Source organism: Trematomus bernacchii, unplaced genomic scaffold, assembly GCF_902827165.1.
Source record: "Trematomus bernacchii unplaced genomic scaffold, fTreBer1.1, whole genome shotgun sequence".
Taxonomy (NCBI): domain Eukaryota; kingdom Metazoa; phylum Chordata; class Actinopteri; order Perciformes; family Nototheniidae; genus Trematomus; species Trematomus bernacchii.
In genome coordinates, this window is record NW_022987821.1 from 1436054 (window position 1) to 1460734 (window position 24681).

The 24681-nt window shown below is 41.7% G+C and overlaps 1 protein-coding gene across 1 annotated transcript in view; it reads left to right on the forward strand.

Moving 5' to 3' along the window:
• Window positions 1–3080: 3080 nt before the first annotated feature.
• Window positions 3081–24681, forward strand: part of nid2a (nidogen 2a (osteonidogen)) — a 36136-nt gene continuing 14535 nt past the window's right edge. Inside the window, 18 exon segments of the mRNA XM_034151235.1 lie at window positions 3081–3393; window positions 4724–4909; window positions 5422–5538; window positions 13375–13476; window positions 13603–13742; window positions 14162–14294; window positions 14388–14621; window positions 14623–14715; window positions 15236–15347; window positions 17319–17358; window positions 17581–17690; window positions 17782–17915; window positions 18053–18164; window positions 18571–18771; window positions 18858–19088; window positions 22705–22767; window positions 22770–22850; window positions 23459–23564. Of these exon segments, the coding sequence (XP_034007126.1) occupies window positions 3187–3393; window positions 4724–4909; window positions 5422–5538; window positions 13375–13476; window positions 13603–13742; window positions 14162–14294; window positions 14388–14621; window positions 14623–14715; window positions 15236–15347; window positions 17319–17358; window positions 17581–17690; window positions 17782–17915; window positions 18053–18164; window positions 18571–18771; window positions 18858–19088; window positions 22705–22767; window positions 22770–22850; window positions 23459–23564 (2402 nt within the window). The 5' untranslated portion in view covers window positions 3081–3186.

Here is a 24681-nt window from a genome sequence, read left to right on the forward strand (position 1 = left end):
ACGTCTTTCTATCATGGCAGTGCTTCGGTTGTTGAGGTATCCATTGCACGACACAAACACGCAGTAATTCATATACAGTACATTTTACTGCCTGACAAGTTTATTTCTAGTTTCGACAGCTCTCGTCCCCACAGGAATCCTTTTTCGTCCTTCCTGCCTCCCATACCTTTTTATCTTCCTGTTGCTTCTCTTTCTTTGTTCTTCTATGTCGATCTCTCCCTTCACCCGTCTCTCTGCCTCCTGTTACCAGTGCTCTATTTTTGTTTCCTCACCCGGCAGAGGCCTCTTTTACCTTGTCCTCTGCCCTCGCTGACGACAACATACCTTCCATCTCCTTTGCCTTAATTTACCCTTGTTTCCTTTCTTCTTTCCTTTAAAAAAAAAATCCAATTAGTTAACTTCCCTTTTCCTTCCTTCTCCCCTTCCTTTCCTCTGCTCCCTTTTCCTTCCATTTTCGTTTTTCTCTACTTTCATTTTATGTTAATATCAAGTCCTCTCCACTTTTGCATTCCTTTCTTTTTTCTATGAAATTCATTTTTACCATTTTTTTCTTGTCCTTTCTTTCCTTTTTCTTTCTTTCATTTAATATATTTTCTTTCCTATTTGACATCCCTTCCATTTTCTTTTTTCCTCGTCTCTTCCTTTCTTACCTCACTATCAATTTAACTTACCTCCCTTTTTTTCTCTTAGATTTGTTTCTTTAATATCTTTACGTGTGTACTCTTTTCCTTTCCTATCAAAGCAATGTGTCTATAGTGAACCAATTGTTTCCATGATTTTCGTCGTGAATTTATTAAATCACTAATGCAACATTATTTGTCAGAAAATTGGCTTTTAATCAAAAGTGTTCTAGAAGATAACTTTAAACAGAATCAGAAAACCAGTTGACTCGTGAATACTAAATCCACACCCTTAGAATTCTGCTAACAGTCCAGATTTTTGAGACTTCCTGATCCACCCTTGAGTCAATATGGATGCAGGTGATTATGGAAATACTCTACTGGGAATCTTAAGTGATCCTGTCTGAGTCTGTGTTCTTTATTTAGAAGCAATTCAATTATTTATCAAGGTCTTAATCCTCAAATCCTGGTCTGCTCTGCTGGTAAACAGCCTTTGTTGGCTCACACACACACACACACAAACATACAGGGTCCCACAGCGAGGCTTAATTCCTCTCATCACTCCTTTACTCAACATGATACATCGCGTTGTGTCTGTCCTGCTGATGGCCCTTGTCTTAATTATGTCACAAATGAAGCCGGTCAGCCTGTAACTACACACTGAAACCCAGAAAAACATTACCAGAGAATAAACATCAACACCATTCCTAAACTTCTCAAACTGTGTGGGTGAAATTTGATAAATTGTGTATTCATACTACTATCCACATGTAAACATGAGCAGATCAGTCTGTGTATTCTACTGAATGGTAAAAATGGTAGACTGACTGTTAACACGTTTCACATATTCAAAACAATACATTTCGGTTTTCACCTGCTAAATTAATATAGTAAGATATATTTGATCTCAAGCTGACCTTTGGCTCCACCTACAGGTTGCTCTGGGTAAGTGCAAGCATCAGCTGTTATTGATTCATGAACATTAGAAGGTATCTTAAAGTGTGGCTAACCTGAGAGTTAGGTCCTAGGAAAGTCTCAATACCTTTCAAAATGTTTGTCTAACTTAGCAAATAATGTGTATTTTCTTTGGGTTATTATGTGTAGAACCATTGCCAAAGATGTTATTATTTCTAATAAACACCATTTAGCATGCAAGAAGTCATTGTATTTGAATGAAATAGGAGTTGTGCGTATAGTTTTAACAGTATGTTACATTTAAAAAAGAGATTCCTGGCAGACATGATTTAATGCTCGGCCTGGCCTGGGCTATATCCATCTGCCCTCAGTCTGCTCTGCAGCATGCTCAACAGTTTCAAATTCAAGTTCCCTGAATTAGTGTTTGTTCTCTCCCCCCTTGTCCCCTGTAGGAGGCTTTTCTCTCCTCGGACCCTTCTTCCCTGGATGTACCTCCCCCAGTCCAGGCGTCCTGTCTTTCACAAGGCTCTCCTCTTATCTCTGCTCCCTCTGTTTGAATGTGTACTTTAGCATTGCCTCCTGTGTTTGTGTATCTATCTCCACAGGTCGTTGTGGTGGAGAGGAGGTTGTGTGGCTCAGGATCTTCCTGTTTCTACAGCACCTGGAAGTTGCTCAATGTCCTCTTCTCATTTTACCAACGGTCTGTCTATCCTGATAAAAGGATCCCTCCTCTGATGCTCTTCCTGGGGTTTTGGACAGTTCTTTTTTTTTACCCTGTGTAATTATATTTTGGACGCTTTTCTTTATCCAAATGAATAGATAGAGTGTTGTGCTACCATATTTTTTAATTCCTTTGAACATATGTTTATAATTACAAAGAAAAATGATTGTACGTTTTAGTTTTCTCTTACAAACAGACCAAAACCAAAAGAAGTTCATTTTACATTGATACAAAACAGAGAGAAAAGCAGCAAATCCTCACCTTGAATGCACTGCAAGCAGAACATTATTATTTTGTAGCTTTAAATATGACTGGAATACTAGTTTAATATTAATATTATTAAAACGTTTATTTAAATAATACATTTTAAGCTTTAGTTTTAACCCTGTACGTCTTGCATGCTGCTATATGCTGTTTCGGCCAGTAGATGGCGCCCAAGTTTAAGTATTAGAAACTTGCAGCCATTGCCTTTAATGAGAGAAAAATCGATTTAATTAAAAGTGAGTTTTAAATGTAAAGTGCTAAAAGAAAAAGCCTAATCTTTGGTGATTAAAATATTATTCTTGATATGTATCTGTGTTAAGGAAAATATAAAGTGCCCAGGCGTTTCCACTTTCACTTTTATTTTGATAAATGTCTTTCACGGAAATTCCCACCTGTGCGTAAAAATTAAACAATGTCTCTTTTTCATTGTTGTGAAACAGATAGAGTTACATCCGGATTAAAAACGCTCTATTTGTCTTTTCTCTAATACGAGCCAGATGTTGCGTGCATGCTGTCACTCAACCCGAGCCCGACCAATCAGAGCGCGCCTAAGCTCCTCCCTCCTCCTCCCTGCCGAGGCTCAGCGGAGAGGAGGAGAGATCTCCCTCTTTCTGCTGGTCTCTCTCAGTCCATCGGAACCTCTCACAGTGTCAGCCCGGCTCTACAATGGAGAGAGGGGCAATGCTGGCGGTGTGTGTGCTGTGCTGGAGCGGCACGGTGTGTGTGGTGACGGCCATCCAGAGGACTGACATGTTCCCGTACGGCTCTCTGAGCGGAGACCAGATCCTGGCAGAGGGCGACGATGAAACCTCCAGAGTGCTGTCCCTGCCCAGACCCGTGTACTTCTACGACTCCCTGTTCTCACATCTATATGTAAGTTCACTTCATCAGCACTCATCTGCATGCTCGGTACTCTCAGAAAGTTATGCAATCAAAGCGTGAAAACTTTTTGCAGGATAAGTTTGCAGCTGTTGGATATTTTTATGGAGCGGTTTATTAGCATGTGTAAATGGGAAAACTAGTTTTTCTTCTGGTGTAAAGTCTGTCAATCGATCATAAATGAATCCCCTATGCAGTGTTAGAATAGTAATATATAATATACATTTCTCGACATGTCTTATTTTGAAAATAAATGGATTCCACAACTGTCAAAATTGATTGATACTTAACAGATGTTGATTTGGTCAACTGGTGATAAGAATAAATCGTGCTTGTAAATTTCCCACTGCACTATGTATCAATATACACTTCTTGAGAAGGTTTTATTTAGAAAATAAATGAATCTCATGTCTGTGATTGACTGATACATAACAGATGTTGATAGTCAACTGGTGACATTGACAAATCGTGCTTGTAAATGATTCCCACTGCAGTATGTTAGATTATAAACTTCTATATTGGATTTCATTTGAAAATAATATAATCTCATGTTAGAATAATTGATACACAATGTGATTAGGAATAAATAGTGTCTGTATCAAATTCCAGCTAAATGCTGTTAGCCCAGTGGTGGAGTGAGTACTAATTCAAGATTTTTTTCCATTTCAGAGGGATGTATATAACACATTTAACTTCTCTGCATTTATTTGGCAACTATAGATACTAGCAGATTCAAACTAATCAACTAATACACTATGTTGTAATTATAGGCTTAGTACTTTTATTCCGAGATCTTCATGCTAGTACTTATTTAATTGCATATTGTGGTAATATGTACCTCAAAATTGCCTGCAGTTCAGCACTTGAATAAATACACTTTGCTCCATTCCAGCACTGATTAAATACATTCTAAATACAGACACAAACCGCTGAGTGTCGCTTTGAATGACACTTGCTATACACATCACTGCTGCATCAGTCATTCCTCATTACACAGAAAAATACACCAAGAGGAAGTTGAGTTGAATGTGGTTTGAATGTATCTACATCCTTGAAGTCTAGGGGTTCATTATGTGGTTCTCGGGGCCCCTGACCTAACCAGCAGTGCCCACGGAGGTTCCAGCGGTTTATGAGGGGGTACGGGTTCATTGGGAGGTTCTTTGGGTTCATGATGGTGTTTTGCGTATTTAAAAGAAGATTATGTATATGTAAAGACATTCACTTCTTATTTTTAATGGGCTATTTCAATCAATACCTTCTAGACCCGGCCCTAGTATTAAACTGCTTGTGGTGATTATTAATAATTGTCTCTCTCTGTCTATAGGTGGCTACCAACGGTATCATATCAGGCCAGGACCTGCCGATGGAGAAGCAGTACGTTGACGACGGCTTCCCAACGGATTTCCCCGTGGTGGCTCCATTTCTGGCTGACATCGACACCAGCGGAGGGCGAGGACAGATCTACTACCGCGTGACCGAAACTCCCAGTGTACTCAACAGAGTGGCCCAGGTCTGTATGTCTATTGAATATCCATTGTCTTCATGGCGTTAATGTTACCCCCTTGACCCACCACACATTCATTTGAGCTATCGACTATCCCTTTGCAATCTAGTGTCATATTTGCCGTGGGGGTTATTCCATCCGAAATTTGTATTTCATAATTCAAAATGGCTGCTTTCCGGGCGTGCATTGCTAATGAAAACCAATTTCAAATATGTTCGCAATCATAAGAGCAATGTGTGTACCAAAACTCATGAAGATGGGAGAAACTATATGTGAATTGTTTCGAAAAGTTTGACGCCAAAAACTGTGTATTTTCAGGCACTAATAACTTTATACATGATTGTAACAAAAACTCCGAAAATGACATGTTGAGATGAATACGTTCTGAAAAACAATTAACCACGGATATGAATTCTTTCCTTTTTTCAGTTCATCCATTAGTTCAATCCATTGTACACTCCATCTTGTTTATTTTTTTACTTCATTTCCATCATTCATTCATTCATCTGCTCACCCAGGAAGTACATCGAGGGTTCCCAGATGCGAAATTCACGCCCACACATGCTGTGGTTGCAACATGGGAGAACGTGGCTGCGTACGAGGAGCCAACCCGAACCAATGGACCTTCAAACAAGGTAAGATGGATGGAGGGGTTGAGAGTTTTAGCTCCAGGCCCCCCCCCCTGTCTCTCTGTGTCATGATTTATGACTGGATGAGTTCATCGTGTAATCCCACAAGTATGTTTTGGTCATTGTGAGAGACACAATCCCAAATTCCTGGAGGATGTGCATCACTTGTAATCAGCCTGGGGTGGGGGGTCTATTTGTAATTCCCCTTCCCCTCCTAATCTGCCTCTTAACCTTTTCAAAAGGTCAGAGGTCATCTTAAAGGGTCATCAAAGTGCCCCCTCCCTGACTCGTTATCCCCTCACACACAGGTAGACACAAACATGCCTGGACCATTAATGCTCTCATGCTCTGTTGGACTTCTCTTCCCTCCCTGTTTGTCAGCCACTCAACAGTTAATAACCTGGTTGACCATTAAAGTGCTCCTCTTCAGCTACAAAATGTACACTTAGAGTTTAATTAAACGTTTTACATTTTACCACACAATTCGACTTTTCTTTTTGCTGTGGATGTTTTACCGCAGGAGAAAAGTACAACTTATTCCAACTAAAACCGAGCTAATGCAATACACAATAAGCAGAAAGTAAAACATAATATATTCGTTGATATATTGAGTACCAGTTTTAATGAGGCGACTAAAACAGTGCTTTCTGAACAGTGATAAGCACCTGTCCCTTTCACTTCAGGCAGCTATTCTCACTCGGCATCCCTCTTCAAACTCTCCCGCGGCCCCCTGGGGAGGCACGCCTTACAGGAGGCGGTTAACACTTTAATTTACACATCCGTAATTTTCTAGGAATTCTCCTGGAAAAAGGCGTGTGATTTGTCACTAATTATAGGGAAAATAGGAATTTGCTTGCACTCAAAGAACAAGTAAATGCTTGCTTGTAGACCAATGTCACATTTTTAACATGTTTAGCTTACAAAAAAAGGGGGGGTGGCTCAATGAGACTAATAATCGTCATCACGATGAACATTAGCCGCCTTTAGCTTAGCCATGCCACCGTGATGCAGTTTGTTTATCGCCTAACGGTACTTTTTACTAATAGCGATTGAATGTACACCTGGCCTACACCTCATCCCTGAAGCTCTCAACACACATCTTTCAAACGTACACTTACAGTGTGTAATGCAGTCTTGACCAAACACTGTTACCCTGACGACTGCACAATGACATTTTTATGGTCATTTTTTCAACTATGGAAAGCTCCCTCCAAAGCTGCAGAGGACATTGTGCAACTGTCTTCAAAGGCTGAATCCATTTCAAGTGTATCAATGAACAGTTAATCCATGTTCTTTCAAATGCATACCACATGTATTGTTCTCAGAAAAGATGGACCCTAACAGAAAGTGTCACCTAAAGCAGCACTGAAGACTTTGTTTGCCTAAGTCTTTAGGAGAGTCTCCAAGTAAAGCACTGAACGTATCGATTAAACAAACAGAGCTTTGTTGTTCCTGGTTTGCAGCAAGTGGGAGGGAGAGATGAAGGGAGTGGTAGACTTAAGGAAATACCCCCAGGAGACCTCTGGGTCTCTCCCTGCCTCATCTGTTTGTCCTTTTTCTTTACTCTCTTGGTCTGGTTTCTTTTAGGCCTCCCCCTTTCTTCCTGATTGATTAAAAGCTAAACATTCAAACAGTGGAGTGGGGATACACAGCATTAAGCTTCTTAAGACGCTTCTCAAAGGCTCTTTTTGGTCGACTTTGAACCTCAAATATTGGAATTAAGTCTATCCAGTGTTCCTAATTAAAGACTGGATGTATTTCCATGTGCTAAGAAAGAGTGTTGTTGGAAAGGCTCCATGGTGCTTGTCAGATCAGTCTGGGATTTGCTTCAGTGGCTCTTTCTTCGGACTGATAGCATCTTTCTTTGAAGCGATTAGCCAGAGGTGCTGGGTGGGGTGCGTTGGGGGTAGAGTGGTATGTGTGTGTGAACTGATTAACCTGAGGTGTGTGTTTGTCGGGATGTGTATGAGGGGCTGGGGGAGGGGGCAGGCTGTGTGGTGTTTGGGGGTCGGATGTGGAGGTGCAGGAGGGAAGAGAAAACAGGGAAATAGAGGAGAGAAAAGTTCACATCCCCAAAAAAGAGTTGTTTTTTCTATGAAATGAGTCCTAAAGAGGCTATTATCGTAATTGGAAAGTAATTGCTTCATTTGAAACCTATAACACACACTCTGTTGTATCTCCTACCATGTAGCCCAATTTGCTAATGACCAGAGGTATTTACTCAGAGAATCTGGCCTTCTGTGTGTCGATGCTTTTGGAAGTGTCGACAAGGCTTTACTTTGAGCAGCATATTGCTAATCCTCCTTCACACGAACACACCTGTCATGTTAGTGGATGCTGTTACACAGCAGCAACTTCCCCCACCGTTAACGTCATTATTCTTAGCAGCAGGAAATAACCTCTCCATCCACAGAAAGACAAAGAGAATGTGCAAGAATGTCCATGTTGATGCTAACGCTAACTTGCTTTGGTTTATGTTCAAAAACCTGCAAAACTGAAACCACATATTTGTGATAACATGATGAAAAGTTGTGATCATAAGCCTGTCAATATCATTTTGAACATGTTAGTATGTTGATGCTACGTAAGCACATAGCTTAAATTAACGCTTGTCTATGTATTCCCTACAGAGCTGCTAGCATGTCTGTATGCCAAATCTTAATGTATTTATTTGACATCGGATAACTTGGAATATAGTAAGAAGGACATACTGTAGGTTTTTAGGTTATGTTTATCTATGTTATTTAAAAGACAACCCCGTAAAAATTAAACTTCATAAACGAAAAATGTATATTAAATACCCCTCTTCGGATCCAAAATAGCTACATCGAATGCAATAGTTGCAACATTTGAAAGGAAATAGTACTGAGTGATGGTAAAAGGAATGCTACAATATACACGTTATTGCACATCTAACCTCAGGTGCCCTTCCTGTGAGACATTCTTGTATATGAGCAGCAATTTCAAGTGGAATGTGATTTTAAATTTGACCACAGTAGACCATTTAAAAAAAAAAAAGATTTGTATCTAGCTTCCCCTGGAATTCCCTACAAAGTTATTTGTGCAAATAAGGAAAGTGTTGTAGGCTTTACAGCATGTTACGCATTGGCTGTGGGAGGGTCAGTGGAGAGTGGATGAATGAATAAATGGACTCCTCTGTTAGATTCAGCCCTCTCTGCCTCTCGTATGGCCTCTCCTATCCTCTCTGTCTTTCTTCTTCTCCGTCTGTTTTCTTGTCTGTAGCACAAAAGGAACTTTTGTTTCGATTAGTGTTATTTGTTGTTTCTGGGGGCCCCCTTGCAGTGACACAGGGGGCATCCCTTGAAATATGCTCATCCGGGTTCAGAGCAGACTCTTACTGAAATTCAGCTCTCATAATGTGTTATTCTGAGCTTTTGCTTTGGGATTGATTCTGTGCAAAAGAAAAGGGTTTATAGCTCCATAATAGCCACTAAAACGAGTCAGAGTTTGACTTTTAAGACTTGGGATCTTGACGGCTTCCTAATTACTAAGTCATAGAGCTCTGGTTTGTAGCTGCGGGAAAGACGTTCATGTTCGCAAAACTTTAAGGATCTAAGAAAAGCAGCTCTGGTTTTAACCACCATGTGTTCTGGAGTTGATCAAATAGGTTTTGCAGAGCGCTCATAAGCCCTGAAGTTGTACAATTTCCTCAAGCTTAAGACGAGCAGGGAATCCTTTTGAGCGCAACGCTGAAGTTATAACAGGAAAGCCACCGCAAAAGATCGGAGCAAACGACAACAGTGAAAGACTGACTGGACTGTTCCTGGCCACAAGCCTCAGCCGTGTGTGTGTGTGTGTGTGTGTGTGTGTGTGTGTGTGTGTGTGTGTGTGTGTGTGTGTGTGTGTGTGTGTGTGTGTGTGTGTGTGTGTGTGTGTGTGTGTGTGTGTGTGTGTGTGTGTGTGTGTGTGTGTGTGTGTGTGTGTGGTGTGTGTGTGTGTGTGTGTGTGTGTGTGTGTGTGTGTGTGTGTGTGTGTGTGTGTGTGTGTGTGTGTGTGTGTGTGTGTGTGTGTGCCAGTTCCCACGCTGTAGGCAGTTCCGTTTGTAGCACTCTGGTGAGGTTGGCAACTGGCCTGCAGCTGCTCTCTGTTTCTTTCTCCCCGTGCAGCTGTTTTGCGGCCAACTAGCTGAAAAACCGGCAACCAACAAACAAGTGTTGCACATTCGCCCGGACCTCCCTCGATCCCCGTCTTTCCTCGGGATGTTCCTGCCTCACCAAAGTGGGATCCAGCTCGAGATAATTATAATGTCATTTAGAACATTTGTTACAGTGATGAGTCACTGATTCGAAACACAGGCACGATGGGAAGTCAATTAAACCTTCAGTAGGGCAGAGTAGACTAAACTATATCAAGGCGGAGTAAACCAGACCAATAAATATACAGATACTAAACACGACCGTACTAAAGTAAACTGAAAGAGAAATGATACACGCCTGCAGCTGCTGCAGGGTTTACAAACAGTAGAATTAAGTCATATTATGTTATGTTATATATGCAATAGTGTTATATATTTTACGTTATATACTTGCCAACTTCGATTGAACTAAAATCACCCATTTTAATGGTTAAAAGTTCATATTTGTAGCTTGTTGTAGCAATGATGCTATACCCAATATAAAAGCCTTTTCAATTAAAAGTCTGAACACAAAGAATGGAAAACATGCTTGGAGGCATTAAGGCTTCTATTTGTGTTTGCTAAAAAAAAACTAAACATAACTTTTTACCCATACACTTTACTAGTTTTTAAAGCTACCATCAATTAAGGATAACTTTAAAAAGAAAAGATTGTTTTTAATTTCTTACTTTATTGGGACATTTTTGATAAAAATTCGGTGCCACACTCAAATTTAATCTAATATTGACTGAAAGAGTAAATATTTATTTTGGATGAACTGTCCCTTTAAGCGGTCGGGTATTCCCCCCCCCACCAGTTAATCCTAGCAGTCTGATGATGTTACCACCTAAACCTTGAAGGACCCCAACAACAAACATTTGTCGGTCTCGGAGACCATTAACGCCTGTGCATGTGTCTGCTCGGTGTTTGGAGTGTGAGGACACTCTTAAAAAAAGGTGCAACAAAATGCCTTTAGGGAGGTCGAAGGTTGTGTGTGTGTGGGGGGGGGGGTTGCCGGAGCACACACACAGCACATTCTGAGCTACACACTGTCTGAAGGTCTTTGATGTATGTTGGCTGCTAGTTGTTGTCTTCCAGCTGTGAGTCTGTAAAGCACACCAGGACAGACTTACTCAGCAGATGACCACACAGAAAGAGAGAGCCGGAGTTAGAGTTATAGTTTGTCATATTGGGAAATTAGATTATTTGGTTTCTTTCCAAGATTTAGATGAGTGGATTAACCAGTTTCAAGTTAGTACGCTTAATATTGAGATAGAGCAAGCTTCGTAATGAGTGTGCAAATATGAGATTCTCCTCTTGTACTAAAATAAGCACATCTCCCTTAAAGTCAAACATTTCATTCGTACAAACTTGAAGGCAACAGTCTGAGGTGGTCTAGAAAACTTCTTTGTCATGTAAACACTAAAATGGAACAAGGCCATTCTCAAATGCAGCCACTAAATGTGGCATAAACATCATTTAAAAACCGTAACGTTTTCTGAATGTGTTTCTCTATCTGCGTGTCTCTTTGAATGAGTTTCAATCTAGCTGTTTCATGAACAATATGAAAAGTAACCTGAGAGAAGCTAAATATTGCAAATCATGTTCACTGAAGTGGAAAAGGATTGTTGTGGGTAAAACAAAGACTCTTGGGTGTGCTCCACCAACCGCTTTTTCCTTTTTAATTCTGGAAAAAACCCAAACTTAACTAATGTGTTGGGTCTATCGTGGACTAATGAGACTTTTATCATATAGTAGGAAACAGAAATGTTAGATTTAGATGGAAACACACACTATTTCCTCTTGTTGTTTTAACTTTGTATAACTGTTTGGATGGAAATACATCCTCTTCTCTGTCTCCCCGTACACCCTCTGTAAACCAGACCCCAACCCCCCGCATGCTTTCATCTCTCCCCTCGCCTCCTCCTCCCAGGAAAAAGGAGGGATAGCAGGAGAGAAAAATACAGACGTTTAGAAAGGATGTCAGGGACAAAGAAAAAAGCAGATCCCCTCTTGAGCTCCAGCCTCTTCTCCTCCCAAAGACAGAAAGAAAAAAAAAGACCCCCTCCTCAGTAATTACAAAGCCCGGAGGCTACACAGTCCTCCCCGCCCACAAACAAGATAGTTTAAAGATGTTGATGTAAACAATTAGGAACACACACATACATTCCCATGAGTGGAATATAGATGGAGGGACATCTGTGCTTGTGCTTGTGTGTGTGTGTGTGTGTGTGTGTGTGTGTGTGTGTGTGTGTGTGTGTGTGTGTGTGTGTGTGTGTGTGTGTGTGTGTGTGTGTGTGTGTGTGTGTGTGTGTGTGTGTGTGTGTGTGTGTGTGTGTGTGTGTGTGTGTGTGTGTGTGTGTGTGTGTGTGTGTGTGTGTGTGTGTGTGTGTGTGTGTGTGTGTGTGTGTGTGCACCCCACGTCTCACATTGTAACGAGGTCTGGTTTGCCTGTACTAACATCATCGTGAAAGATGCCCAGACACACAGGAAGACAGCTGTGGAGATCAACATCTGGGCTGGGGGTTTAGAGACCGAGGTGTGTGTGTGTGTGTGTGTGTGTGTGCACAGATAATCTGATTGTGTCCCTAAGGAAAACAACATGGGATCACTCAGAGTCTTCCCCTCATTCACCAAATCTGTGTTTTTTTAACTGTGGTTTTGGAAGACAGAGTGGGCTGGACGCCAACACATAAACGTCCAAAAGAGGTTCCACAAGTTCTGGTAGAAAAGGTTCCCTGACTCAGTTCATTTAAATCACCTTCATTTGTGCAAAAGAGATGTTTTAAAACCCAGATGCTCAGTCTGTTAATAATTGGTGGTGGTCGGCAGAAGGGGAGCGTGAAGGGTGAGAAGTCTCAACATGAATCCCAGCAGAGGAAGAGGAGGAGACATAGGGAGGAGGAGAGGGGAAGCGAGGTGTGAAGTGTTAATTGAGCCTGGTTAAGCTAAGCTGTACACAAAGACGGTTATCCCTCTAGCAGAGCTGAAAATGAACATGAATATCTTAATTACCAGTGACATGCTAAATGTACTGCCATCAGGGGTAGAAAAAAAAGACATGTTTAAGAAAATAGGTATTTGAGGTGTGACGTGTGTGTAAAACACATTGAAAAGCTTAAGGGAAGGTCTACAAGGAATTATAAGCCAATTTCTTATATCACAATGTCTGGAGATTTCATTATATTGTCGCCTGACAAAGGTTTTGGGGTTAAGGGTAGCGCGTTGTTGCAATCATGTAGCTGCTTAGTCAACAGCAAGGTCTTTTTTAGCGTGGGTTGACAGAAGTTCCCGATGACGATGCCAATTTGTTTATTTTGACCTTTCTTTGACTCATTTGTTTAAATGATCCCTCTTCTTTACCATCAGATATTTGTCTTTGTGCCAGCTGCATGGAAATATCATCAACACTCCAAATCACTCGCCCTGAATTCTCTGTACAATAAGCAGTTTTATTCACACATGGGCTCCACCAGACATTACACAGACTTACTACTGGAGAGCTGATCGGGTGGAGTCTGTTTAAAGTCTGGTCTCAATGATTCAGACATTTGTGCTGTCACATACAGGTCCTCCGGTTAATGTCTAGATGAATTCAGGTTTACAGTCGTGTGTGAAAGAGACTATAGAATAAAACTAGGCTATGTTTTAGCTGCTGGGTCAGTTTTGTCTCTGTTCTTATCTGACTGTGTTTCTTCTCTCTCAAGGTCAATACCTTCCAGGCAGTGATTGGTTATGATGAGACCGATTCATATGTCCTGTTCTTGTATCCTGAAGGTGGCCTGAACTTCTTTGCGACACGCCCCAAGGTAATTCATAATCTCGGTTCGCTCGGATACTTTGCTACTGCAAAACGTCTAGGCATGCACTCACTAAGTGCAATGTTTATTTAACAGCTAACTATTTGATTTCCTCATTTTGCATTTTTCTTCTAGGAGTCTTATAATGTTGAAATAGAGCTTCCAGCTAGAGTTGGCTTCAGCAGAGGAGAAGTCACATATCTGATCTTCTCCAGAACTGAAGGACCGTACTACAGCGCTACAAGTGATGAGCAGAGTGTGAAAAACCTCTACCAGTAAGTACAAAAACCTCAAGGTTGCTTATTTTTACAACTGACAAAAATGTGATTAATCAGAGAATTAGCTCTGTGAAAGTAGTGGCTTGCAAAATAGCCAGAAGAAAACAATAAATATCATTTAAATATTGTTATAGGTCAAATGTAAAATTATGTAGTTCTGTTTGGAAATTGAAGTACATTTTATATTTGTATTATATAACTGTATGTAACTTCATAAGCCTTTGTATAAAATAAAAAACATACGCCAACATTTTACAGCTGTTTTGTAATTTAGCAGTTAACGTTAGATGTTTTTGCAAGCTAAAATAAAGGGGGGGGGGGGGGGGGAGCACAAGGTGTAATTAATAAAACTGATAACGATATAAACCTGTCAGGTGAGAAATGCTCTGACACCAGACTGTTTTCCTGCTCTTTAGGGTTGGTAACACAGGAATTCCAGGTGTCTGGCTTTTCCATACTGGGAACCGGTACTCTTTTGACAACATTGTCCCTGCATCCATTGGTGGCCAGCTGAACACTCCACCAACCGGAGGACACGGCCTCTCCCTGGTAATTTAGTTTTCGTCTTGAATTCATTGTATGTACAGTCAAGAGGTGTTTTGTGTTGTAAACCTCCTAACCCATACATGGTTTCTGCTTTAGGACACCACCACCCCCGAGTACAGTGAGTTTGAGGAATATGAAGACAATAATTTTGACGGTGATAACCAGGAGGAGGAAGATAATTACCCTCATACAGGCGGGGACCCTGACTTCCAGCCAGCCACTGCCGGTGGGGACCACTCAGCGTCCGTTCAGCCAGCAAGCCCTGATGCTCCCTCCTCGCGTGCAGAGGATTCTGGTCATCAAGATGTCCCATGGACCTCTGAACCCAGGGTACAATCCAGAGCCAGCAGAGAGGCAGTATTCCAACCCTTCAGAAAGACGACCAGAGGGACGTGCTGAGCGGACTCAGGAACAGCAACCACAGGTAACGCATGAAATGAACTAACATGTTAACATGAAATGATTGTAAAAAAGTATTTAGGTTAATTTAAATGTGTTATTACTAGCATTGTAAAGCTACACCTAAATTGCAAACGTTGCAAAGCTAGACTAAATTCATTTGTGATGTGACAAGAGACAGCTGCACTGTTTGCCAATCTGCAACAACTCTCTGCAAACATCACTCATTGTGATGTACTTTTAAAAAACAGGAATGTATCTGGCAGTGCTCTCAGTACTGAGTTTTGTAATACCAAATTGAAGTTGCAGGCACGTTTTGTAAATTCTGTGGTTACAATGGAACGCTTTTTCTGTAGAGTATAGTAGTGTAAAAACTGGCAAAGCTGTGATCATTAAACCCTACATACTGTATGCGCCATGTAAAGTATGCACAGATCATAGCTCTTTGTTCATAGCATCTGGGGAGAGTTACAAAATATTGTCTTGGCCCTGAAGACAACAGGAGAAACGTGTTTGAAGTTAAACACAGTGTATTCCCTGTGTAGCTTCCTCTGGAGGTGGTGGATGTCTACCCCCCTCACAGAAATGAACCCAATCTTTCCCCTGGAGGTCACGTGGTCAGCGTGGATGAAGACGACATTGATTTTGACACAGGAGGTAAGAGACAAACTCTGCGATGTATAATATATATGTATATGTAATATTCAGCTCAACTGATGAAAGGACAGTCCCTTTGAGAAACCTGAGGGTAACGTTACCTTGCCCTCTGCTGCAGAGCCGCTCAGCAGCTGGCAGTACAATACTGCCGTTGTGCTGGGCAGCTCCCAGGTGTGTGTGTGTGTGTTGTGTGTGTGTGGTGTGTGTGTGTGTGTGTGTGTGTGTGTGTGTGTGTGTGTGTGTGTGTGTGTGTGTGTGTGTGTGTGTGTGTGTGTGTGTGTGTGTGTGTGTGGTGTGTGTGTGTGTGTGTGTGTGTGTTGTGTGTGTGTGTGTGTGTGTGTGTGTGTGTGTGTGTGTCCAACAGTCCCTCCCCTGCAACTTCTCCCTCAGGCTCTTGCCGTAAACAAAATGTGTTCTCAGTCAACTTGGCTGGTTACATAAGAGTTGAGAAGTTAAGTTATTTAACTCAGTTTGGAGTGATGAAATCCAAGGTTTCTTAGAAGAGGCCAAGAAAATATCTTTCAACGGAAATGAATTACAGTATTTTTGGAATAGGGATAATTTAATCTATCAGTAAGGCATGCACAGTTACAGTATTAAGTGTGTGAACATTCCCCAATTATACAAATCTGAGAAAAGGCGTAGTTTACGAATAAACATGTGTACTTTTCTGCTGTGCTGTCATGGGTTGATTTTGTAACTTAGACAGCACATAAGATTCATTGTGATGTAAGTGTGTGGGTTTCCTTCTGCAGCATTGGCATGTGTGTGTGTGTGTTTTTGTGTGTAAAAGCAGAGTGATTTGTCTCCTGTGTGTGCGGTTCCTGAGAAAATATCCTGACATCCTGTGTGTGAGTTGTGGTGTGTGTGTGTGTGTGTGTGGTGTGTGTGTGTGTGTGTGTGTGTGTGTGTGTGTGTGTGTGTGTGTGTGTGTGTGTGTGTGTGTGTGTGTGTGTGTGTGTTGTGTGTGTGTGTGTGTGTGTGTGTGTGTGTGTGTGTGTGTGTGTGTTGTGATGCCCCTGTAGGATGATATAATGCTGCATTTAGATCCCAAATCAGCCATTTTTTGGAAAAAAGAGAAGGCACTTATTAGGTTTACTAATAGTTCTATTAGTACTATTAGTTTATTTGCATTTCAAATATTTTATCCCTAGTTTTTTATATCAGTAATGTTGGTGTCGTTTATTTTTTCTGTCTTCTCAGCAATGGTGACTGTCTCTTTTCATGCTGACCATTACATTTTTTGTCTGTTTATTCAAAAAATATATTTAGAAACAGCATATCACTTCCTGTGTGTCAGAGGATATTTCTCTGGAAAGAGTGATCACTGTTTAGATAAGTGTAGAGAGCAGCATATTTAAAAACTTCTCAAAACTTGTAGATATACATTACTGTGTTACTTTATCAGTTTATTGTGATTTTATTTTATTTAGACTTCTTTATTTCACATTTGGGAGATCATGATGCAACAGTAAAAGTGTTAGTTTGTGAGTGGATTAGTGGGTGTGGGAGGCAGGACTGCAACAGCTGGTTTGTCTTCAAGTGGTGCCTTGACATGTGTATCTTCGAGTGTGTGTGTGTGTTCCTTTCCCTGTATCTTGTCCGCCTTCTTATTCTTTCTGTCCATCTGTACTTATGTGGAAACAACTTTACATACAGAAATAGTATCGCTTGCCAACATAACTGCAACCTTAAATCTTTCTATTTCCTATTTCTATATGAATGTTCACTTGAGGAAAGATACTATAAAAGCCATCAAATAATATACAACAGAGACCAAGTTCAAATCTTTGATGTGAACATTTCAAATGATGTTTATAGTCTGCATGTACACCCCTTTCTATGTTTTGTCCTAATGCCGTTTTGTGAGGATCTTGGATGGGAGACACCAGGGAGTTTATTTAATAAGTATTGTATTGTATATGTAATCCAAAATAACAATAAGACTTTTTTTCTCTCTCTCTCTCTCAGTGATTCAGTACACGACAGAGAATAAGGAAACATGTGCGAGGTATGTGAAGACCTGATAGCATTATGTTCATGTTATTGGAATAAGAAACGTGTTATAACTGTTTGTTGTGGTTGTCTATTGTTTTATATGACAACGGTACAGAATCTGTCACTTGATTCTACATTGCTTTTGTGGGGGATAACAATATCTGTGTTTCTGCTCTATCCATTGTGATACTACATTTTAAGGCATTAAACGTGTGTTGTTTTGCTTTCGTTCTAGATTCCAACAGCATTGCTCCCAGAATGCATTCTGCTCCGACTACGCCACAGGCTACTGCTGTCACTGCCGCCCTGGCTTCTATGGAAACGGTCGCCAGTGTCTACCCGACGGTTAGAGCCCTACCATGAACCCATGTTTTTATGTAGTAGTACTGTATTTCAAATCTTACATTTTTCTGTTGTTATAATCCTTCTTCTTCAGGTGCCCCTCAGCGTGTTAGTGGTAAGGTGACCGGAACAGTGACCGTCGGTTCGACTCCAGTGGAGATAAACAACATCGATCTTCACGCCTACATCGTGGTGGGAGACGGCAGAGCGTACACTGCCATCAGCGAGGTACGAGTCGGAAAATTCAAACATTCAAAAGTGTAACTTATTTAACTAGATATGAATTCCACTCTTCTAATTCACATTGAAATCAATTTCCTGGTTTCTCTCATTTGTAATTTGTAATCTTTGTGCTGATTGGTCAGGTACCCGAGCCAGTGGGCTGGGCTCTGATGCCGCTTGCACCAATAGGAGAGCTGTTTGGATGGCTATTTGCTCTGGAGCTGCCCAAAAGCCAAGCAGGGTTCAAAATCACAGGTAAACGTGTGTGTGTGTGTGGGGGTATGTTGCCATGTACACATCTTGACTCTTGCGCACCTCTGTAGAAGGTTGAGGAAACTCCTCTACGATGAATGTGTGTGAGTATGTGTGTGTGTGTTTTTGGTCTCCCAGCCAGCTGTATTTTCTCCAGGGATGTGATGTGATATCAGGCTTCCACCTCCCCTCTCTAATCGGAAGCAGCTGTGTATGTGTGTGTGTGTGTCTGTGTCGGTGTGTGTGTGTGTCTGTGCGTGTCTGTGTGTGTGTTCTATACAGATGTAGCCATTGCAGAAATTCCGCTGTTTATGATATCCAACTGCTGAACTGCTGGAGTGTCTGCAGTATTCAATGAGCATAATCTAAAAATAGTCAATCAGAAAATAATTGAATGATTTATCACCAGGTGCTGAGTTCACTCGTCGCGCTGAGGTGATCTTCTATCCCGGCAACCAGCGCCTGTCAATCATCCAGACGGGACGCGGCCTTGATGACCACAACCACCTCACCGTGGATACCGTACTCAGTGGAGACGTGCCCTTCCTGCCCCCTGGATCTGAAGTTACCATGGATCCCTTCAAGGAGACCTACCAGTACTACCCATCTGGTAACCATAACAACCACAAGAAACAAATTCTGTGTAACATTTGAGGCCTTCGTCTTCCTTGAACCTTTAACTCTCTCTTTCTCCAGTTGCCACCTCCACCTCTGTGAGGGAGTTTTCTGTCGTTTCGGCGGAAAAGGGCTCAGAGTCCTTCTCCTTCCAGCTGAAGCAAAACATCACCTACCGCGACTGTCGCCACGACAACCGCGCCACTGTCCCGGAGACGCTGCAGATCACCATGGAGAGGGTGTTTGTGATGTACGTCAAAGAGGAAAGGATCCTGAGATACGCCATCACCAACAAGATCAGCCCGGTCGGAGGTGAGGCCCACTGAAATGTTATAAAATGTGTCAGTATAGGCTACCTGGGGTCAGGCAGATATACCCATCACATGTAGGCCAGCATCAGCCATCGTGGAGAACCGAGCATCTGAATCCATTCCAAAACATCCCTGTCAATCTGTAAGTGGCCGAACACACTGGAGGCGTTACACACATGAGGTTTTCTCTATTCCAGGACCACAACTAGACACCAGACCACCTTGTAATTGTTGCAGCGCTGCCACAGAAACCTCAGCCAAACCACGGTGCAGAGTTGGACACAGCTCGGGCTATAAACACCCATACTGTGCGCTGAGGGATCATTTACATTGAAACCAGAAAACAATGTCCTAATGTCTGCATTACCTCTTCTGTCTCTGGGGTCGTTGTCTGCTAAAGGCTGCAGACCCACTACACCCCCCTAAGGATGATTGCAACCGCAATTTGCGTCACAGCTGACTTTAGATATTTAACTAGTATAGTGTTTTCATCTGGATTGGCATTGATGACTTCAATGTGGACTGTTGGCACCGTCTTATGGAGTGATATCAAGCAATTTTCGGTATATCCAGCACTTTGACCAACATCATCCTGTTTCTTTTGGCAAGTTCCCAGCTTTCTTTTTATAAAGTGTATTATTTTTCTGTCAACACACAGTGGCCGTGCATTCTTAAACCCACTCTATCTGATGAAAACCAGATAGAGACAAGAGACCTGAAATGATGGCGGAAAAGAGCGAGATACTGTTTTCCTCCCCCCCCCAGTTTTTGAACCCAGACCAAGTTTCTGTCATTTAGACGTCAACACGTTGATTAAAAAGGTTATGATGACACATCTCACACATGACATGCACACACACTGATACACCCGGAGCACAGCTGGAAGAGCTTTTGGGGATCAGGGGTTTTTGTAAACACGGGTTAAGTGGTGTGTGTGTGTGTATGTGTGCACGTTCAAGGGTTTTACACATTCTGGGAAATAATATCCCAGCCAATGACAGATTTTCTGGTGGGGGGGTTGCCGGGCAGAATAGCTGCCCACTGATGTCATGAGAATCAGAGATTGCAGAAGAGCTAGAGACACTGAACAGACAGACAGAGAGGGAACCCTTTTACCTGATTTCAGTCTCTGTCAACATCTTCATGAACAGCTGTCAGAAAGTATAAATCAGTGTTGTTATATCTCTCTTGAACTATTTTAAGTGAAGGTGTTGGGGACAGCTTTTCATATATAGAGTTTCATGTGCTACAGCAAATGGAAACACTGGTTTGGGCTTTTTAAGGTGTTCCAAGATATCGAATTAGTGGAAATGGAATACAAAAAACACATATAAGTATTACTACAATCTTAACAATCCTACCCTACTCACACTGTTCAACAAGACCATAAATTATAACCATAAGAATAAGTGTCTGGCCTTTCTATTCAAGATTCGGCCCATTTTGGCGGTTAGTATCTTACAAAAGAGAATTTTTATTTGAGGAACACCTGAAAAATAATGTACTGGGTTTAATTTCAATCAGAAAAAAGAACAAAAAACGATGGTGGGCAAGTACTGTAATCGGTGTATTCTCAAAACTCGTGTAACACTGACTACTCCGTTAAGCTCAGATTGAAGCTGCAGAGGCGGTTTGGTTTTGACCGCCAGGCACTGAAGGGCAACTCATATGCTGCTATCATCCCTTCAAACAACACTCTCTTAAATCCCAGGTCAGTTGAACGTGTGAGTAAAAGTCAGTGATGATGGATGGATAAGGTCGGTCCATTGGATCAGCAGAGTAGCCCGTGCACGTCGGCCGGACTCATAACGTTATAACTAGTGCGGTGTGTGTGTGGAGGAGTTTTGTAAAAGGCAACAGGTGGGAAACTGTACTGGTTGCTTTGATGGTGTGTAGCGATGTGTGTGTTTACGTGTGTGTGTGTTCTCCACCCCTCTCTCTCCCGCTCGCCTTCTCTGCCTGCCTCTCTCTCTAATTATCCCTCAGTCTTTTCTCCCATCCATGTGTATCTCACCCTCTCATCTCCCCTTCTTCCCGGGCCACATTCAGGACTTTGAAGAGTCGTCCCCCCCCCTCGCTCTGTCTTTGATAATGAGCCAAAATTGGCCTCTGGCCTGAGGAGATGAAATCAAGCTGTGCCTAATGGCTGTGTTTGTGTGTTTGATTTTGTTTAGGTGTAAGTGTGTGTGTTGTTGTTTATAGTGGAGGATTGTAAAGAAAATGTCCATCGTAAAACACTTATTATTAAAAACAGATATTAGTCGTGGAGAAGTTTTTTATTTTGTTTTAGGGCGATTTTTATTTTTGTGGATAAATGCAATTAAATAGATATGGAGTAAGTGGGAAAACGTTTAGTAGGTGGAGCAACATGGTTCTCTGGTGAAAACCACATTACTGTCGTGTATTTTCTAGACATGTTTAGACGATGTGAAACAAAGTCATCCATCAGAAGTGCTGTGTTTCACCAAATGTGACACAAGAAGATTCCTTGAAATTCTACTTAAAAACACAATATTTATGACATTTTGAAAGCATCATTTCAATAATTTGTCCACAACCAAGCCCAACATTTTTTCCAATAAAAGCTTTTAAAACTGATACTACTAATTATTTGTAGGTTAATTAGATAGAGTTGGAAAGAGAAAGGGTTTCCCACTGTGCCACCCACCCTTTATGTGTCTGGAACATTTTTTTAAGCCGTCACTTAATTCTGGGAATATTTATAAGTCCTTCACATTCTTTTCTAATGGCTTCCCATGGTTTTCTTCACTCTGCTGTTTGTCTTCCTGATTTTCCAGAAATCAGTCGAGGGTTGCTCTTTAAGTTGTCTTGTGCGTTGGTATGAGGAAACCCCGAACACACATCCGCTCACTCATCCCCCTGTCTGTGTGTCTCCCTCATGTGTGTGTGTGTCTAACATTATCCATATGGTGAATATTGAGAACATGAAGGGAGTCACTTCCTAAGAGGAAACCGTCCTTTGGGAATCTGGAGTGATTTGACATGTGTGTCTGGTTAGGCTGTCCTGGAATCAACGCTGCAATCATTGAGACTTGAACTGTCGAATAATCGAATTCATCTCAATTCAGGACATTCTAAATGTAACATAGTCTGTGCAGTAGATTGGTCTTGCCTCTAAATTGTTACAGTTTGTCTATTTAGATTAATTGCACTGTAAAGATGTTAGGACTCACTCCAACATTTTTCTGAACATTTTTTACTACAGTTTATACGCCCTCCTACATTTAATTGGTCAATGGACTGCATTGACATGGCATCTTATCCAAAATGCCTCACTAACTTACCCGCTAATGCACAAACACATACACAGCTGCTACTTCTGTTCTTTTATTAAGTGTTTTTACATGATTGTTAAGCTATTTTGTACCAAATGAAAGGACCTCTGTACATTTTCCAGGACTATAAAGGATGGTAAACCATACCATGTGCTATATAGACGAGCACCAAGGTGCATGATTACCCATAAAACCTTCAGACTCAATCCTGAGCTACTGTAGATGTTTCCCATTCAGGCAGCATGTGTTCATTGATGTATAATACAAAAAAAAATCACTATATCTATTTGATCCCTGTAATGTGTCTGTGCTCCTCTGTAGTGGAGCCAGCGGGGCCGGACCAGGTGAACCCCTGCTACTCAGGGAGCCATGACTGCGACACCACGGCCAGTGCCTCCCCCAGGAGGGCCAGGCCTTCCAGTGCCAGTGCGCTACCGGTTACAGAGGGGACGGACGCAACTGCTACGGTACCTGTCACCCTTTTATATGGACATGCATGTACAGTGTCCTGTTAAATAATCTGGAACATTGCAACTGCTTTTACAACTGTTTTTATAACAATAACACATTTAGACAAAGTTGAAGGCAGTGTGTCTGGGATTCATCAACATCTGTCCAAAAAGCATACAGAGGTCAAGCTCTCCTCTCCTCTCCTCTCCTCTCCTCTCCTCTCCTCTCCTCTCCTCTCTCTCCATTGCACAACACATTTCAGACAGCAGCCAAGAATCCAGGTGTGGGTTAGAGTAACTCAAACATGCAGGCACTCACTGTATACGACCTAAGAGCACCAGTAATGACCCCTTATTTACAGCTTTTACACTGACACACGCATGTGGTGAGAAACACTGTTTCACTGCCTCACCTCTCTCTCTCTCTCTCTCTCTCTCTCTCTCTCTCTCTCTCTCTCTCTCTCTCTCTCTCTCTCTCTCTCTCCTCCTCCTCTCTCTCCTCTCTCTCTCTCTCTCTCTCTCTCTCTCTCCGTCTCCTCTCTCTTCTCATCTCTCTCTCTCTCTCTCTCTCTCTCTCTCTCTCTCTCTCTCTCTCTCTCTCTCTCTCTCTCTCTCTCTCTCTGCAGACGTAGATGAGTGTGCTGAGGGCCTGAGCTCATGTGGTGCTCATGCTCAGTGCATGAACCTGGCCGGGAGCCACCGCTGTCCGTGCCAGAGCGGCTACGAGTTTCGGCTTCGACGGGCGTAACCTGTGTCGGTGAGTGCAATGAACGCAGATCTGTGTTTTTGGGATGTTTAGATACAATTGTCCTAACTGTATTTACACAGGAGATGGGTTTGGGTTCTGAGCTCTTCCTGGAGACTATTTTATTAGCACTAAACAAAACAAAAGTAAAGCTGAGGCTAAGAGGAATGTCGTAAGGCAGTTATTTGGTCTTGAAAATTGCATTAAATGAAACTTTGAAAAGATAGTGCAATAATTATTATGCAATAAAACACACCCTCAGCCTTTTTAATATTTCCATTCCACTTTTTTTGTCTGGTATAGCCAGTAGCTTATTGTGGCTAATGTGAGAACAAGTGAGCTTATTCCAGATGTTGTTAAACTGACATCTAATTTGGTTATTTGATTACTCTTCTTTATTTACCATTATCCCTACAACAGATTTCAACCCATTTGGATGGACAAGTGAAAACGTTTTAAACCCAGAGGACTACTAATGTAATTAGCATTTGTCCTTGGGGCAACATGAATGTCTGTGCCAAGTTTCACGGAAATCCATCCAAAGCAGAGACATTTCGCTAAAAAAACAAAAATGTTAGTGGTAGTGGAAAACCCCAGGAGAACACTAAAATCAGGAGGATTTATCCTCTGCGGTCTGTACCCAATTACATGGCAATCCATCCAATAGTTGTTATATTTCAACATGGAAGAAAGTGGTGGTCCGACCTAGTGCCTTGCAGCGATGGTTAATAAAAATGAACCAAAAAAATATGTTCACTAGCCTGATATTTTAATGTTATCGCAGGTGGTTTAATAATTCCCACTGAGGCAACTGTTCCGTACTTAAAAGCAGAATCATGTGATCTCCGGCATGTGTTTTTGTGTCTGTTGAAGATCTTTCAACACCTTTTAATAATTGTTTAAAATCAATAACAAGCCCATTGCAGTGGTTTATATTTGAGCTAAGCCCCATTACACTGTATCTGTTATCTGAAATACTAGACCAACAGAGATATCAACTCCAACCACATAACACGCTGCTTTCTGCTGAACAAGCGGTGTCCGCCTGCACGCACTGTTAGTGTGGTAAAAGGGATGCTCTGCACGTGCAAAGAAATGAACACT